Source organism: Perognathus longimembris, chromosome 6, assembly GCF_023159225.1.
Source record: "Perognathus longimembris pacificus isolate PPM17 chromosome 6, ASM2315922v1, whole genome shotgun sequence".
NCBI classification, from domain to species: Eukaryota; Metazoa; Chordata; class Mammalia; order Rodentia; family Heteromyidae; genus Perognathus; species Perognathus longimembris.
The window spans coordinates 44,480,066-44,499,371 of record NC_063166.1 but is presented as its reverse complement, the minus strand read 5'-3'; the positions used below and the strand labels follow the sequence as shown (position 1 = coordinate 44,499,371).

The window sequence follows — 19,306 nt, the reverse complement described above, 5'->3', positions numbered from 1 at the left end:
TGTCATTCTTTGAATTTTTAGATGGTCCTTAGCAGAGAGTATATATAGTTATATTAAACAGTTAAGTATAATTCTAAATAACAACTGAATCATCTAAGAAAAAATTGCCTGCCATCCAAACTATCTAAAAAAATTAACGTGGGTTTTTTTTTTAGCCTACAATCAGAGCTTTGGCATTAAAGGTTTTAAAAGAAATCTTAAGACATCAGCCAGCAAGATTTAAAAACTATGCAGAACTGACTGTCATGAAAACATTGGAAGCACATAAAGACCCTCATAAAGAGGTGAGTTACGTTTTATTCCCATCCTTTTATTTCATGAACCATGTAAACACTGCATAGAAGCTACCTTTTTCAATCTTTTCCTTGATGGATACTTTTCTTGATATTCAAAGTGATATTTGACTCAGATACAAGCATATATTCTTTTCTGTTACAAGAATTATGATAATATCATGGCCTTTTTCTAAATAGCCTACTTTTTTGTATATTAGCTTTTCCTCAGTGTGACCAAATACTTAATAAGTAAAACAACTTAACAAGGAAAATTACTTGTTTTGGCTCCTGGTTTCAAAGGGTTCAGCTCATGCTCTTTTGGAGCTTGGTCTGGTTACAGTGACAAGATGCTGGGGCAGAAGAAAGCTGGTCATGTCATAGGAGACAGGAAACAGAAAATTAGGAAGGGGTCAGAGACAGGTTACCACAAGGACTCACCCCAGCTAGGCCCCACCTCCTAAAGTTTCCACAACCTCCTAGAATAGACCACCAGCTGGAGCCCAAGCCCATGAGCCTGTGGAACATTTCATATTCAATCATAGTAATCTGATTTTGTTTTCTTGATTTTGCTTTAGTTTTCTGTTTAGAGTTCTCCAGTCTTACTTTACATTTAGCAATAAGGATTTTATTTTTTATATAACAAATGAAGGTAAGATCATTATTATTTTAAATGATAAATTGCTTATAGGAGATATGAATCTGTTACATTTATTCAATGAAGTAATAAGGACAGATTTTTATAAAAGCCCTCTAAACCTATTTTCTCACTTTTAAGAATCATGGCATCCTCTCTTTCTATCAGTAACACTAATAAGATAACCATGAGGATTTTTATTATAATCTTAGAAATAATTAGAAAAAGAAATATCAAACAGGATACTGCAATGCTTTCTGCAAGAAAGTGTTCTTGTAATAGCACTAGATGTCTATGGTCAAACCAAGACATTAGCAAAGACAGGCCAAAAAGGAAGTTAAAATAGTGATAAAGTAAAATAAATCAAAGATAATTCAAGAGTTAAAACCACAAAAATCTCAGAAAACAGCAGTAAGAATTTTTGTTACATGGACTATGTAGTTAGTAGTAGTTTCTTAATATCGAATGTAGAAGCAACTACTGGGGAAAAATATAAAACTGAACTTTATCAAAATTAAAAGGTTTTGTACTTCAAAAAACTGAGGAAGGTGGGCACCAATGGCTCACGCCTGTAATCCTAGCTACTCAGGAGGCTGAGATCTGAGGATCGTGGTTCAAAGCCTACCCAGGCAAGAAAGTCTGTGAGACTCTTTATCTCCAGCTAACCACTAGAAAACCAGAAGTGCTGCTATAGCTCAGAGTGGTAGAGCGCCTTAAATCATAAGTAATGAGTACAATACTTTTTGGACAATGTCACCCCTTCTTTCTCTTTCCCCCAATACCCCTTCCTGTCTGTGCCCATACAAATTGCATAATTCATTTTCCACATAGTATATACTGAATACCACGACTGCATTTGTTCACTCTTCCTCCATTTCTGTACCTCCCTTTGCCACCCCTAAAAAAAACAAAGGAAAAAAAAAAAACTATGTTTCCACTTTCTGGAGTTCATTTCCATAAATGGTAGCGGAATTATGCCTTTGTTTTCCTTCCCTAAGAACATCAAAATAGTGAGACAAAGGATTAAAGGCAAACCAGCCCAACAGCAATATTCACAAGACAATATGTTGGAAATCACTTGTACAACTCTGGAGGGTGGTGGGTGAGAGAAAAATGAGAGAGGAGGTAATAAGTATGACTACCTTACATATGTAATTGTAACCCCTCTGTACATCATCTTCACAACAAAATTAAATTTTAAAAAAGAATATCTTCCTAAGTCTGACTGAGAAAAACCAATTTTTAAGTGGTATGAGATCATAATAGACATTTTTCAAACAATATAAATGACAATAAGCACATAAAAAGATGTTATCACCATTCGTCAGTAGAAATCTGCAACTCAAACCCTTACAGGATGCCACTTAACAGCCATAAGGACGAGCAAGGCCAAATGATAGTGAGGAGAGGAGAAATTGAAACTCTCAGAGTAATTTATTTTTTTAATCTGGATTTTTTATATCATAATATCTAATGTTTATAGTTCTGACCCAAATAAGACCTGTAGTATTTCTTTTTTTTTTTTTCCAGTCCTGGGCCTTGGACTCGGCCTGAGCACTGTCCCTGGCTTCTTTTTTGCTCAAGGCTAGCACTCTGCCACTTGAGTCACAGCGCCACTTCTGGCCATTTTCTGTATATGTGGTGCTGGGGAATCGAACCCAGGGCTTCATGTATATGAGGCAAGCGCTCTTGCCACTAGGCTATATCCCCAGCCCCAGTATTTCTATTTTTACAAAATATAAAATAGATGTTCTTAGGATGTCACAGCTGAAATGTGCTTTGACCTTTGTGACTTGGAGCATTTTCTGCTGTACCTTTTTAAATACTTCTCACTACTAATTGATATGAGACACTAGCAAAGAATCATCAAAAGCAAAGATTTTTGTTTTTACATTTTTGTTTTTGTTTTTATTTGGGGGGGATGCAATTTTTTGGTGGTGGGCTGGACCTGAGCACTGATGACTTTGACTTACGATTCTCAGATCTCAGCCTTCTGAGTAGCTAGGATTATAGGCCTGAGCCACTGGCACCTAACTTGTTTTTGCATATTTTTAAGACCATCTTAAAAGAATACAGATTCTAATAAGAAGCCATTTCTTTTCATTCCAAATTAATGTTTACAATGTGATATAACCCTCCTAGAAGGGGAGCAGTCGTGAGCAGGGCCTCCCTGTGACTGATGAAGAGGCCCCATTCTCAGTACTGTCAGTCCAAGTAAATAAATAGAGCCTCCCTACCCCAGCACTAGACCAGTTTGATTTTAAAAATTACATTAGGGAGCCAAGCATAGTGGCTCATACATGAAATCCCAGCCACTGTCAGAAAGCAGAGATTAGGAAGAGCCTAGTTCAAGGCTAGCATAAAGGTAAGAGTGTCTCCATATCACTAAAACAACTAGATGTGGTAACACACATCTGTCATCCAGTCTACATGACAAATTTATATTTAGGAAAGTAGGAGTCCCAGACCAACCCTGCACCCAAACACAAGAACCTATCTGAAAAATAACTGAAAGTTAGTTCGACTGGGGGATGGGTGCCTCAAATGGTAGAATACTTGCTAAGTCCTTAAGTTCAAACCCTAGTACCCCTGGTAGACAACTTTAGGGACTGACAGTATAGCTCACTGGTAGTGTACTTGCCTGGTATGTACATGGATTTGATCAGCCACACTGGGAAAATGAAAGTAAAAACGAATTTAATCAGGCATGGGGGTACACACCTATAATCCCATCTGCCTAAAAGGATCATTTGAGCCCACGAGGTCCAGACAAGCTTGGAAAACGTAGAGAGACACTGTCTGAAAAAAGTAAATAAAAACTAAAACATACTTTAGCCACTAGTAAATGGGAAAGAAGAGAGAATGGTTAAAGGTCTGTATGTTTATCACCTACCTTCGACAGTTACTAGTACATGCAAATGTGTTTTAGCTGTATTCTGACTTACAGTTATCTGTGTGCTGCAATATTTTGAAAGCAAATTCCAAATACCACGTCCTGTTAAATGTTTGCTGAAATGTATACTTTCAAGATATAGTCTAAATAATTTCCTGGCTTAATTGGTTTTAGGTGGTGAGGTCTGCTGAGGAAGCAGCATCAGTGCTGGCCACCTCCATTAGTCCAGAGCAGTGCATCAAAGTTCTGTGTCCTATCATTCAGACTGCAGACTACCCCATTAATCTGGCTGCAATCAAAATGCAAACAAAGGTGATTGAGAGAGTGTCCAAGGAAACCCTTAACCTACTCCTACCAGAGATTATGCCAGGCCTAATACAGGTAAGTAGCAAGCTTGAGGCAATGAGTTGTGTACATCCAGGTTTCCGTTATTTAGGCTTTTTATGTACACAATCTTGTGGCATTAAGTATATATTCACAGAATGTTTTTATCCTCTTAAACGAAATCTCTACCCATTGGTGAGCAAAACCCCATTTCTTCGCCCAAGACCCCACTAATCTTCATTCTACTTTTTTTCTTTTTTTTGGCCAGTCCTGGGCCGTGAACTGAGGGCCTGAGCACTGTCCCTGGCTTCTTTTTGCTCAAGGCTAGCACTCTGCCACTTGAGCCACAGCACCACTTCTGGCCATTTTCTGTATATGTGGTGCTGGGGAATCGAACCCAGGGCCTCATGTATACAAGGCAAGCACTCTTGCCACTAGGCCATATTCCCAGCCCCTCATTCTACTTTCTATCTCTAACAGATACCTGTTCTGTTTCTCATATATGTGAAATCACAAATATTTATCCTTTTTTGCCCAACTAATTTGATTAAGCAGTGTTTTTGGGGTTCATCCATGTTAAAGCATGTATCAGAATTTCATTTCTTTTTAATCTATTGTTTCCTATTTTATTAACATAACTACTGTGGTGATTATTATAATATTATCTTGTAATTCTAGAAGCAGAAATCATGGTCAGATTCCTCTCCGAAGTAGTTTTACTAACATATAGGTGTACTATTTTTTTTGTTGTTGTTGTTTTGTTTGTTTGTTTTGCCAGTCCTGGGCCTTGGACTCAGGGCCTGAGCACTGTCCCTGGCTTCTTTTTGCTCAAGGCTAGCACTCTGCCACTTGAGCCACAGTGCCCCTTCTGGCTGTTTTCTGTATACGTGGTGCTGGGGAATCGAACCTAGGGCTTCATGTATGGGAGGCAAGCTCTCTTGCCACTAGGCCATATCCCCAGCCCCTACAATGTTCTTATCTAGCCACATAAACTTGTGGATATAACCATTGTAGCAAGTATAGATGGGTTTTTGTGTGTGTGTGTTTTGTTGGGGTTTTTTTTTTGTTTTTCATCAGTCGTTAGGCTTGAACTTAATGCCTGGGCACTGCCCCTGAACTTTTTCATTCAAGGCTAATGCCCTACCACTTTGAGCCATAGTACCACTTCCAGTTTTCTGGTGGTTAATTGGAGATAGGAGTCTCATGGACTTTCCTCCCTGGGATGGCTTTGAACTGTGATCCTCAGATCTCAGCCTCTTGAGCAGCTAGTATTACAGGTGTCAGCCCACCAGTACCTGGCTTGGAATTGTATTTTATAACATACTTTAACCATGTGTTGTGAACTTTGTCCATCCTGATAAATAACAGTCTGCAATGTAATTTTAATGGATGGTTAATACTATATACTGCACCTATTATGACTTTTCCTATAGCATTATATTTATAATTCTGTTCTAAGTTGTATTGCTCATTAAGTTATAAGATCCTAGATATCCAAACCTCTTTCTTACCTATGTTTTGGTACTAAGCGCATGTATATACAATATGCATATGTTGTATATATTATAAGTACTGGGTAAATGTTTGTTGGATGAATAATTTACAGTATGAAAATATTAAGGGTCCTTGTGGATTTATATTTCTGTAAAATTCTTATTCCCTTTAATTAGCTTGGTATAAAGTCACGTAGCTTATGTAACTATTGGAAACCTTTTTAAAAAGCATAAGAACTCTAGTGAACTTAAACTTTTGCTTTGCCAAAAATCATTGAAATTATAGTATAGGCATTAGGGGATGTAGGATGGACACGTGACAATACCTATTTGCATGTATTTGATGTCTAAGCTTTTTAATCAAAAATTATTTCACTGAGCACCTTGGATTACATGCAGGGAAAAAAAATATTAAAGAAAGGTATTAGGTCCTCTTTGGATTTCAGTGGCTTGGGAAAGTATGAAAGGAAGCCAAAAGTTAACTTTTAAGATCTTGGAACCAGGGGCTGGGAATGTGGCTTAATGGTAGGGTGCTTGCCTAGCATGCATGAAGCCCTGGGTTCAACTCAGTACCACACAAACAGAACAAGCCGGAAGTGGCACTATGGCTCAAGTGATAGACTGCTAGCCTTGAGCAAAAAGAAGGTCAGGAACAGTGCCCAGACTCTAGGACTGCAAACATAAAAAAAGTAGAAAAGAACTTGGAGCTAGCCATATGTAGTACCCACCTATAACCCTAGTTGGAGGCATTCAAGGCTAGTCTGGGCAAAAACTTTAAACAACCATTACCACACACACATATGCGTGTCAACCAAAAGAAATTTGGTGCAGTGATACATATTATCCCAGCTACTCAGGAAGTGTTCGGCCCAAGCTAAAAGCAAGACCCTGTTCAAAATAAATGCAAAAAAAGGAAGAAGACAGTAGGGTGTGGTGTTGTGGCTCAGGCCTCAACCATGAGGGGGAGGGCAAGTTCACAAGACTCCATTTTAACAAATGACTATGCAGTGGTACATACCTGTGATTCCAAACTGTTTGGAAACCCAGTGGCTGGGTATGGTGGTGCATACTTGTAATCTTAGCTAGGAGAAGAAGCACAAGTAGGATCATAGTCCAGGCTAACCCCAAGCCAGCAATAGGAAAAAAGGGCCTTGGAAATGTGGCTCAAGTGGCAGAGTGCCTACCTAACAATCACAAGGCCCTGAGTTCAAACCCCAGTACCACCAAAAGAGAGAGAGAGAGAATAGAAAAATGTGACCACAAAATAAATAAAAACTTAAACCCAAATTTAAGAAACAAAGTATAAAGAAAACAAAAAAAAATATGTAAGTAACAATAAACACTAGTAAAAAGCATGAATCAGAACTTCTAAAGTCTATTAAAAGAGATATTAGGTCTGGTCTGGTGGTGCATGCATGTAATCCTAGCTACGTGAATAGAACCTTGGTTTGAGCCAGCCTTGGCAAAAAGCTAGCTAGCAAGACCTCATTCCAATTAACAAGTCAGGTGTTATGATGGTACACATCTATAATCCCACCTAGGAGAGGCATAGATGAATAAAACTGTTCTGAGGCTGACCCTAAGCAAAAATGGAAAAAAAAAACAAAAAAAAAGCATGAGGCCCTATCTAGCTATGCCTCATGCTTGCAACCCTTCTCCAAGAGAGCTTGAAATCCAGAGGATCATAGTTCAATAACAGCCTAGGCATACACAAAAGATCTCATCTCAATAGTTGGGGCACTGTAGTACATGCTACCACAGAAACCTAAAATCAGTAGATTACAGTCCAGACACACCTGGGCAGGAAGCACAGGCCCTTGTCTACAGCTAACCAGTGCAAAAAAGGACTGAAGACATGGTTCAGTGGTAGAGTACCTGCCTAACAAGTATAAAGTTTCTATTTCTAAACCTCAGCACAGGATATGGCTCAAGGGGCCTAGCAAATTCAAGGCAAGTCTCTAGTGGTAAACATCCTAAAGATGAAAGAGATGTTACATGTAGGTACAAAGATAACTTGAATTGAATTCAATATATTTGTAGTAAGAAAATGTTGATTTGGGAATAGAAATACCAATGGGATAAAACAAATAATGTCTCTTAGGAGGACACAAAGGAACAATGTCTATGTGCATCTGATCATATGAAATAATATTTATGATAGCCAGGTGCACTGGTAGCTCATATCTGTAATCCTAGCTACTCAGGAGATTTGAGCACCATGGTTCAAAGCCAGCCAGTGCAGGAAAGTTCATGAGACTCTTATCTCCAATTAACCACCAGAACACTGGAAGCCGAGCTGTGTCTCAAAGTGGTAAAGCACTAACCTTGAGCAAAAGAGCTCAGGTATAGTACGTAGGCCCTGAGTTCAAGCCCCAGGATTGAATATATATGTATATCAAAACCAACTCCAGAGGGCTGGGGATATAGCCTAGTGGCAAGAGTGCCTGCCTCGGATACACGAGGCCCTAGGTTCGATTCCCCAGCACCACATATACAGAAAACGGCCAGAAGCGGCGCTGTGGCACAAGTGGCAGAGTGCTAGCCTTGAGCGGGAAGAAGCCAGGGACAGTGCTCAGGCCCTGAGTCCAAGGCCCAGGACTGGCCAAAAAAAAAAAAAAAAAAAACAGAAAACCAACTCCAGAAAATGGAATCAAAAAGGAAATTTTTAAATGTCACAAAATAAAATTAGTCAATCTTAAAATCTTAATATTGAGTTCGATCTATGTCAATGAAATTATTATTTAATTTCTGAAAAAAAAATTCTAAGTCAGGCACAGTGACTATGATAGTAGCTGCCTGAAAGGTGGCATTTGATGCCAGCATGAACAAAGATGAGCATCCATCTAAAAACAAAATACAGACAAAAGGGCAGAGGGTTACTTGAGGAATAGATGGCCTGCCTTGCCAACCCAAAGAAAGACCTGTGTCAAAAGCCCCAGTACCACCTATAAGATAGTAGCACACAGAAAAAATGTTAGGTGAAAAGATGATAGAGGTTACACAAACACCACCAGAAATGGAAGAACTCAACATGCATCTTCCCATGAGATGCACCACTGCTTGCTTGCTTGCTTCCTTCCTTCCTTCCTTCCTTCCTTTTTTTTTTTTTTTTTTTTTTTTTTGTCAGATTGGGACTTGAACTAAGGTCCTAGGCTCTGTCCCTGAGCCTCTTTGTGCTCAAGCTAACATTCTACTACTTGAGCCACAGCACTACTTCCAGTTTTGGAGGTAAGAGTCTCACGCAGACTTTTCTGACCAGACCAACTTTGAACCACCATCCTCAGAACTCAGCCTCCTGAGTAGCTAGAATTACAGGCATGAGCCAGCAGCACTGAGCTACATTTTCCTTTCTGGAAGCCCTGGAACCTGAATCTCATCAAGCCTCTAGATTTAATTATCAACATTAAGAACATGGAAATAAAATTACTAAATTGTGCGGTAATGCTATTCAGTCAAATCTAGAATATATGGAATGCTGTAAGAAAAATTACCAACTTTCTTTAGTAGAGAAATGAGATGACTAAAAATGATATTAATGACTGTTAAAGATTTAGAGTGCTAAGCATGCAGTCCACTTGAAAAGGATACACTAGAATAGAGGATGAACTTCCCATTTCAAAACCTACAAGTTTCGGTAATGAGGACAGCAGACACAGTCTGTACTTAGCCTCTCTTTGCAATGTGTTTTCTGACTCTCTCATCCTTATCCTATTCCTTTCTGCCATGGGATTTCAAAACCGTTTTGGAAAGAGTGTGCACCTCATCAGACTCTTAGCATTACTTACCTGGCTGGTTCTTGTCACATAACACACACTTAAATATTTTAACACTGAGTGCAATATTCTTGGCAATGTTATTTGTAATAGGAAAAATTTTAGCCAGAAGGGAGGTTGTCAGGGAGGAGACTTAATCCTACAACATTCAGACTAGAGGTCTGGTTCAGTGGTAGATTGCTTATCTGTCATGCACAAGACTCCACGTTCAATCCCCAGTACCAAAAACAAAACCAAAGTATTAAATTAACTAGGCAGGTGCTAATGTTTCATGCCTGTAATCCTAGCTACTCGGGAGGCTGAGATCTGAAGATCATGGTTCAAAGCCAGCCCAGGCTGGAAAGTCCATGAGACTCTTATGTCCAATTAATCACAGAAAAAGCCAAAAATGATGCTGTGGCTCAAATGGTAGAGTACTAACCTTGAGCGAAAGAAACTCAGGGACAGAGCCTAGACCCAGAGTTCAAACCTCAGGCCCAGAAAAAAAAAATTTAATTTACAACACTAGAATGCTTAAATTAGGATTCATACTGGATATGTCACTATGTAGACTATAGAAAAACTATAAGAATTATAAGATACTTTTTATTAAAATTGTAAGGTAATTTATTATAAAACTAAGATAATTTCTTGAAATTTTTAATAAAAATAAAGTATGCATGATTCATTATCATGCCTCTTACCATGAAGAATACATTTTTGCCATCATTTTAGAAAATTATCACAGTTTTTGTAGCATTGAACTTTATTTTCCCCTGAGTAAAATGTGGTATACTCAAAAATACTTAATGAGTAAGATTTCTGTGGAATGTTGGAAGAGAGTAAATGGTGTATGATCAAAGCATAAGGGAGATAGACTAAGCTATCAAGGTGGGACAGATAAAAGATAATTAGGCCTGGGTTATAAGAATGCCTTGACTTGCTAAACCTAAAAATCCAGGTTTTACTAGATAGTAAGGAACTATTGACTGGCCTAAAGCCACGTGCTCTGGAAAGTTGGCGCTAGACTAGCAAACCAGTGGCTTCAGAGTTAGGAACATGCAGCTTATCAGGAGAGAGCCACAGAGGGCAGTAGAGCAGAATGTGGTGTATGTTGAGGGAGAGAGACATTACCATAGGTCAGCAAGGTTTTTCTCCTCAGTGTGTCAGAGCTCATGTTTGCATTGCATGTCTGTCCCTGTTGAAAATCATTTTCTTAAATCCTTCAGTGGTACTAATGATGGAACTTTTCTCCCTAGGGTTATGATAATTCAGAGAGCAGTGTTCGGAAAGCTTGTGTCTTCTGCCTAGTAGCTGTTCATGCAGTAATTGGTGATGAGCTAAAACCACATCTCAGTCAACTCACTGGCAGTAAAGTAAGTAACAGTGTGTGGTTTTATAGGTAGCAACCATAGTACTTTAAATCTTTGTTCTGAATATGTGTTAAAGAGTAAGAATTTAGTTAGTCAGACTTTGAACATCTACTGCCCTTATTCCACTGCTCTAATTCTCCTTATTCCTCTGATTCTCCCTTTGGCTCTTCCCCTAACATTTTGTCACTCATGCCTACAATTCATGGTTATTCATAACATTGACTTATTCATTTCCATTCCAACACTCAAACCATCACCCCCAATGACTGCTGAAGAACAAAAAGAACCAGACCCAGTGACTCATGCATGTAATCCTAGCCACTCAGGAGGCAAAGATTGGGGAGACCACGGTTCAAGACCAACCCTAGCAAAAAGTAAGACACCACCCCAACTAATAAGCTGGGGTGGTAACACATGCCTGTCATCTGTGTGGAAGGTATAAATAGGATAATTGTAGGCAAACCCAGGCAAAAATAAGACTAGAGCTGGGGACATGTATTAAATGGTAGAATGCCTACATATATCTTTTAATTTCTCCTTAATAATCATAATAATCATGGCTAAAAAGTCTGTGAGATTCTTATTTCCAAGTAACCCCCAAAAAGTCAGATGTGGAGCTGTGGCTCAAGTGGCACCAGTCTTGAGTGAAAAAGCTCAGAAACACTACTCAGACCCTGAGTTCAACCCCACAACCAACCAAAAATAAATAAATGTTTAAAAATACAATTCACAAAAATAAATAAAAATAATTCACATATATGTAGCTGTTTTAGTGACCATCTCATCCTAATGTAGAGCAGCTTGTTCACATGACGTGTACTTGACTTAAATCCACAGATGAAGTTATTGAACCTTTACATAAAACGTGCACAGACGGGTTCCGGAGGGGCCGATCCCACTACTGATGTTTCTGGACAAAGTTAGCGCCAATCATCAGTGAACCAGGTCTCTCAAGAACAGACAGACCGCCCTCATCAGTGAAAGGAAATTCTCAAGACATCTTTTGAAGCTTAACCATTGTTTCCCAGTTTTTGTTTTTTGTTTTATTTCATTTTATATTTTCTGTAACAGAGAGCTATCCTCAGTCTGCATGTAACTTTTATGATAGTTATTCCAAATTCAAACAGAAGCAGTATTAACAACAATTGATCAATACAAAGTAATTTTTTAGTCAAACTCACCATTTCACATGTTTGTACTTCTTTGTCTTCCCATTAACCTTTGCCAGTGTTATGATTGTATAAATTTTTTTAAACCGGAATGCTTAAAAGCTTTAAAAGTTTTAACAGTCTAAAACATTTTCGTCTTTATTCAACTGCAGAATAATATTTTTATTGCTACTTTGAGTTTTGTTCCATATCATGTCCTAGCTAGAAATATTATAAATGACGTGGAAACAAAGCAGGACTAATTTGAACTTCAGCTGGACTCTGTTGGTGTGATGGTGAGCCGTGTCATTAGTTGCAACTTCTTTGGGGTCACTTGTAGTTTGAAAATGAAGACCTGGAAGAGAAATGTTACAGGATCAGCCAGTTCTGTAAAACTGCTATTGTTTGTTGGTTATTGATCTTGCCATCATTATTTAAAACCATGTCCTTCTATGATCCCTTCAGAAAGCTGCACCAAATCATCTGCCTGGTTTTTCTTGATACTTGTTGAAATAGAAGGTTTCATTGCAGGGGTTTTGTGTTATTTTTTGTTTGTTTATTTTGTTGTGAATGATGCTTTTTGTATTTATTAATATCAAATTCACTTATGAATAAACTTGATAATGGAAACAGACAAAAGAATCAAGTGCATGTGTGTCCTTGACTGTCTTCTGTTTCTCACCTAGTAAAATAAACTAATTATTGAGATGGGGTCAACCAGCACTATTTCCTAAAAGTGATGGGAGCTGGTTTCCTCGAACCATGAAAACATTGATCCTGATGAGAGAGAAGATGGTGCAAAGGCTATGTTGTAATAATGGGCTCAAATTCTCTACCTCTTCAGGGCTGATGCTTTTAACTGAGCTGCTGCCTGTAATATGTCTTTCAGAAAAACTACTTAAAGGGTGATTTCTGTTACTTTTTAACAAAAATTTTTAATCACCTTTTGCTAAACCTATTGTTTTCATATGCAGCCAACCTTCCAAAATGACCAGTTTCAGTGAAAGCCAACTGAAATCATTTGGAATCCGATTCAATGATTTCTCATTTTGACTTTTTTTAATTTAATCTTAACATGAAGTGAATTTGACTGGCAAGGCAAATGTCTATGAGAGGAGCGATTTGCTATTGTTACAGAGTTACCTGTACAATCTTTGTTTAATTGAAAAAAATGTAGAAATATATGTAAAGAATTTAAGACAAGAGAACCGAATGAGTGATTTGTCATAGGCTTTTCCCTTTGTGTTCTAGCAGCAAGAAACGACATTTCTCTATATCCTTTCCCCCCTACCTGTAACAGCTTTTGTTTTTACTGTTAATTACATTGTGTATTTATAGTTCAATGCTTACTGTTGTGCATATACTGGCAATAAAACTGTACATAATAACATTACTTGGAAAAGTTAATAATATATATTAGCTGTTTTCCTGTCTCATGTAATGACTCACTTATGTAGGTTATGGGGTTGTTTTTGTTGGGTTTGTTTTGTTTTAATGAAGTTCTCATGAATTTTGTGTGCATCTGAGACAACAAGGTCAGGAATAAGTAGTCACCCATTACAATGTATATAGGTACTTACATGTGTATATGCTACAACTTAACTTACAGAAGAAAAGTCATTCCAAACATTGAAGTTGTCTGAGTAGTGTTTTTTGTAACATGACCTTTAGTATGTTTTGTAATCTGAATTTGAATGTTGATTTAATTTTGACCCCTGCTTTAAGGCATTGCTTTAACTACTGTTGACAACCAACAACAATGATAGAGCTGAATAACACTAACTGAAAAGTTAGATGGAGTGCCTGACATCTAACAGCAGCCACCCAAGAAATGAGTGAATCATGAAACAGAAAAGTGTGGTTTACTGTGCCTAAATGAAATGAATGTCAGTGGACATTAATGTGAAAATTCTGTAATATCAGACGTTGTGACTCAGTGATAGAGCTCTTTCTAAATGTGGGGAAGACTGTGGGTTCAATCCCCAGCTATAGATAGATAGATAGATAGATAGATAGATAGATAGATAGATAGATAGATAGATAGATAGATAAAAAAATTCTATCATTTCTGTTGATAAGGGTAGGAGAAAGATACCGATTTTTCAAATAACTACTAAAGATACCTTTAATTTGTTCATTCCAGAAACACTTAGATGTCATTATGAATTAAAGTATGGTCAAAAACTGTTTATAATTTCTTTTCCTTCTACTTTTCTCCCCAAAACTAATAGGTCATTCATTTATTGCAATGATGAGAACTAATTAAAAGAATATTAAGCCAGCTGTCAGTGGCTCATACCTGTAATCCTAACTACTCAGGAAACAGATCATAGTTCAAAGCTGCCCACCTTGAAAAGTCTGCAAGATTATCTCATCAAAATAACCAGCAAAAGCCAGACTGGAGGTGTGACTCAAGTGTCATCTAAACAAGCATAAAGCTCTGAATTCAAACCTCATTATTCAAAACAAAAAGTATTAAAGGCCTTATACAAGGCCAGGTATATTGAGGTGCATCTGTGGTCCCAGCTTCTTGAGAGTCTGAGGCAGAATGGTTTGACCCCAAAAGTTAGAGTCTTGCCTGAACAACTAACAAGACACTGCCTCAACAATACACACACATATGCATGCACGCATGTTCTAGATTATAAAATATGCTTATTTTTCTTGGTTTCAAAATCTATTACAGACTTCTAACACTTTCAAGTAAGATACAGTCTGAAGCTGAGGTTTGAAATTTGGAATTAACCTGCTATGTTATTTCAAGGTTTTTTTCTTGGTCGTGGGCTTGAACTTGAGGCCTGGGTGCTCTCCTTCAGCTCTTTTACTCGAGGCTAGCACTCTCCCACTTGGAGCCAAGTGCCACTTCTGGCTTTCTTTTTTTTTTGGCCAGTCCTGGGCCTTGGACTCAGGGCCTGAGCACTGTCCCTGGCTTCTTCCCGCTCAAGGCTAGCACTCTGCCACCTGAGCCACAGCGCCCCTTCTGGACGTTTTCCATATATGTGGTGCTGGGGAATCGAACCGAGAGTTTCATGTGTTGGAGGCAAGCACTCTTGCCACTAGGCCATATTCTCAGCCCACTTCTGGCTTTCTGGTGGTTAATTGGAGGTAAGAGTCTCACAGACTTGTTCTTCCCAGGCTGGCTTCAAACCAGGATCCTTAGATCTCAGCCTCCTAAGTAGCAAGGATTACAGGTGTAAGCCACCAGTGCCCAACTTCAGATTTCATTCTCACAAACTTTAAATCAAAATGACTTCACCATCAAGTATGTCCTTAAGAGGCTAGGTTATTTTCAGCCATATCTGTTTGTATATTCAAATGTATATTACAAAATTGATTACAAATCACCTTTACAAGAAATAGAAATGGCAATTAATATACTCTCATAAATGCATGTAGTGGTTTTCATATTACCTTTAATATCTTTGTTATCTTCCCTCCCACCCCCCAGTGTTACTGGGGATTTGAATTCAGAGGCTTGCACTTAGGCAGTCTATATAATTTTAGCTTATCTAATTTCAGTTAGTACAGTTTTCCAGCTGTGAGTTCAGTTAGAATTTCAGCCAGAAAAATAAGTTAAAAAAAAAGGTACCTTACTTTTTATAGACTACTGTGAAAAATAGGGAAAAGCTGAAAAAAAAAGTTACTTCTAAAATGGCTACTTAAGGTTATCTGTGTTGCTGGGTTTTGGCTACTGAATTAGATAATATTGAAACCTATAAGGAAACAAATTTTGCTAACCACAAAAGTGGAAGGATTAAAATCAGTTATTTTGACTGATTGTGTGTGTGTGTGTGTGTGTGTGTGTGTGTGTGTTTATTCTGGTATTGAACTTGGCCTTGCACTTAAAGCTGGTGCTCTACCCTTTGAGACATCTCCACTTCCAGCAAAAAACTGGAAGAAACCCTTAGAATTGGTTCCAAGGAGGAAGAAGTGGGGATGAAGGAGGTAACAAAGGGAATGGGCTTGATGGGTGAACATTATATGCATATATAGAAACATCACAATGAAACCCTTTGTACAGGCTAATAAAAATGGAGAAAGAAACACATGAAAAGGCTGGGGATATGGCCTAGTGGCAAGAGTGCTTGCCTCATATACATGAGGCCCTGGGTTCAATTCCCCAGCACCACATATACAGAAAGCAGCCAGAAGTGGCGCTGTGGCTCAAGTGGCAGAGTGCTAGCCTTGAGCAAAAAGAAGCCAGGGACAGTGCACAGGCCCTGAGTCCACGCCCCAGGACTGGCAAAAAAAAAAAAAAAAGAAACACATAAAAAATAGAAAGGAAAGAAGGAAGGAAACTTCCCAGAGCAGGGTAAACATCCAAAATCTTCCTATTGGTAGCCTATATATAATGCTCTTTGAAAAAATAATCTGAAATAGTCAATTCTTAGATATATCCAATTACCACTAGTATACTTGAAAGGATTTAATGGGAAGAAACTGTTCACTGATCATCACAGCATTGTGAAATGGAGGCAGGATGATCTTGAATTCAAGGCCAGCCTAAGCATCATAGTACGACCCTGTCTGGGGAAGGAAAAAAAAGCCACAGACTGGGAATCTAACTCGACAGTATTTTCCTAGTATATGCAAGGGCCTGGCTTCAACTCCAGACTTCAAATTAAATAAATGTAATGGCGCAAAATTCTATGAGCATTATAAATGTGACTTACAAATGAAAAACAGACAATCTACAGAGCAAGGCCAAGGTGGCCCCCATCTAGAATCCTAACTACTCAGGAGGCTGGGATCTAAAGATCCAAGTTCAAAGCCATCCCTGGCAGGAAAGTCTCTGAGATTCTAATTTCCAATCAACCACCAAAAAGCTGGAAGTAGAGCTGTGGCTCAAATGGTAAAGTTCCAGCCTTGGGCAAAATACTCAGGGACCAAAAAAAAAAAAAAAAATACTCAGGGACAGTGAAGCACCTAGGTCCCGAATTCAAGCCCCAGGACCAGCACCAAAAAAAGAAAAAGAAAATATACAAAACTAGACAGAGTAAATTTGCAAGTTAACTAAGGACATAAAGTAGGAGTTAGGCTATACCTCAGCTAAGAACACTATGGAGCTGCTGGCCAGTGGCTCACACCTTTAATCCTAGCTACTTAAAAAATGAGAACTTAAGAGCAAAGCTTGAAGCCATCCAGGGTAGGAAAGCCTGTGAATCTCTTATCTCCAATTAACCACCAAAAAAGCCAGAAGTACAACTAATGGCCCAAGTGGTAGAGCACTAGCTTTGAGTAGAAAAGTCAAGTGAAAGCATGAGGCCCTGAGTTTGAGCCTCAGTACTGGCACAAATGCAAAACAACTGTAATAAAAAGAAAAGAAAACTTAGGTTCATAAATTTCATCCAGCCTTGTTATATTAAGAAACAAATGGGGGCTGGGAGTGTGGCCTAGTGGCAAGAGTGCTTGCCTCCTACACTTGAAGCTCTCAGTTCGATTCCCCAGCACCACATATATGGAAAACGGCCAGAGGGGGCGCTGTGGTTCAAGTGGCAGAGTGCTAGCCTTGAGCAAGAAGAGGCCAGGGACAGTGCTCAGGCCCTGAGTCCAAGGCCCAGGACTGGCCAAAAAAAAAAAAAAAAGAAACAAATGTTTTAAAACAACAACACTGAAAAAAAAAAAAAAACTGGTTAAGCATGTAAGAATGTGCATGCTCTCCCAAGTCCACACTGAGATGCCAGGATGAATTCAATAGCAAAAAGGAAGTGATGAGCATTGAAGACTAGCTGTATAATCTCTTCCAGAAAAGGAAAGGAGGGAAAACTTCCTAATTTTGTGAGGCCAATATTATAGAAAGCCAGGCAAAAAAAAAGTACACCAAAGGAAAACAAATTACAGGCCAGTAGCCTTCATTAACATGGATGTAAAAACTTTTAATAAAATATTAGCAAGAAGAATACATTAATATTTGAGAACAGTTATATATCACATCTAAGATGAAGTTATTCCAGGGATAAATATGAGAGTGGGTTAGACTGGTAAGCTTGGTTTACTCTCCAAAAGTCAATCAATATAATCTACCAGATTAATAAGCTAAATGCACCACAGAGAAGAAAGGAGCTCAATAATATTGTGTCGATGTTTTCTGTTCTGACAAAGTAGAAGTAAAAAACTTTTAGAATCAGGAGTGTAGCTCAGTGATAGAGCACTTGCCAATCATGCAGGAAGCCCTGAATTTGCTCAACAAGGCTGAAAAAAAGAAAGGAATAACTTTTGAAATGTGAGGGAAAATAAAAGAGAGAGGAAATAGAATATACTCGCTGTGCAAAGTCACGCAGCATTGCCCAATGCAATAATGGTAATAATGTTAAGAAGTTAAAGGTGATTAGCTCACTTAATGAGGACCTCCAGTTATGGATTAATGCTGTTATTGTGGGATTTTTTTTTATGATTCCTTTCCATTGTGGTGCTTAAACTTAGTGCCTAGGTACTGTCCCTGAGCTCTTTTTACTCAAGGCTAGCTCTCTACCACTTTGCTCCACTTCTGGATTTCTGGTGGTTAGTTGAAGAAACCTCTTATCTCTTATCTCCATCTAACCACTAGAAAACCGGAAGTGGCTCTGTGGCTCCAGTGGTAGAGCACTAGCCCTGAGCTGAAGAGCTCAGGGCTAGAGCACCCAGGCCCAGAGTTCAAGACCCATGACCAAAAAAAAAAAACACCCAAAAAATAGTCTCACAGACTTTCCTTCTCGGGGCTGGCCTTGAACTGCGATCCTCAGATCTCACCCTCTTGAGTAGCTAGAGTTACAGGTGTGAGCTGCCAGTGCCCAGCTTGGGGGATTCATTTATTGTGGGAATGGACTCCTGACAAAAGGAGCCTGTTTCCCTTGCTCTTCTGACTTCTACCATGGGGTGACACTTAAGAAGGCCCCTATCAGATGATGTCTCAAAACCCTGGATTTCTCAGCCCTCACATCTGTAAGAAGTCAATGTCTCTTTCAACGCTTTGTTATTATAAATCATTATTCGACATCTAGCATAAATTCCCTAGTCTCCAGACTTCCACTAGGCCAAGTGGACAGAGATCTTGCTTAGTGGGTAACATGCAGTGAGCAGTAGATAGGAATCAGTGGTATAATTTAAAGTTGATGGACTGGGCCCTGCCCTTGCTCCCAGGTATTGAGGGCATTTGGCATTACTATGGAGTCTAGGGCAGGTTTCTGATGCGCCTTGATGCCGGGGCAGCATGAGAGGACAGACCTGATGACATTAGTCGTGCCTCTGTGGTGGTGTCCAATCCCATGCATGGCCTGCCCTTTCTTCTAGGAGGACTTCTTTAAGATCCAAATATAGCCTGGTACAGAAGCCAGATACTGGGCTACAGTTGTTTCACATCTAACTTTGGGACACATGAGGACTAGCTCCAGGTCCACCAGCTGTCCCATGATGAGCTTGGTGAGTTGGCTCATAA

General features: G+C 38.9%; 1 protein-coding gene across 10 annotated transcripts in view; it reads left to right on the top strand.

Moving 5' to 3' along the window:
- The window catches only part of Clasp2 (cytoplasmic linker associated protein 2), a 198,255-nt gene extending 184,734 nt beyond the window's left edge, over positions 1 to 13,521 (top strand). For all 10 annotated transcript variants that reach the window (XM_048348644.1, XM_048348640.1, XM_048348642.1 and 7 more), the window contains 4 exons: positions 156 to 284; positions 3,977 to 4,183; positions 10,631 to 10,747; positions 11,582 to 13,521. In XM_048348644.1, coding sequence (XP_048204601.1) covers positions 156 to 284; positions 3,977 to 4,183; positions 10,631 to 10,747; positions 11,582 to 11,668 — 540 coding nt within the window. In that variant the 3' untranslated portion in view covers positions 11,669 to 13,521. The remainder of the gene's footprint in view (positions 1 to 155; positions 285 to 3,976; positions 4,184 to 10,630; positions 10,748 to 11,581) is intronic.
- The last annotated feature ends 5,785 nt before the right edge of the window (positions 13,522 to 19,306 follow it).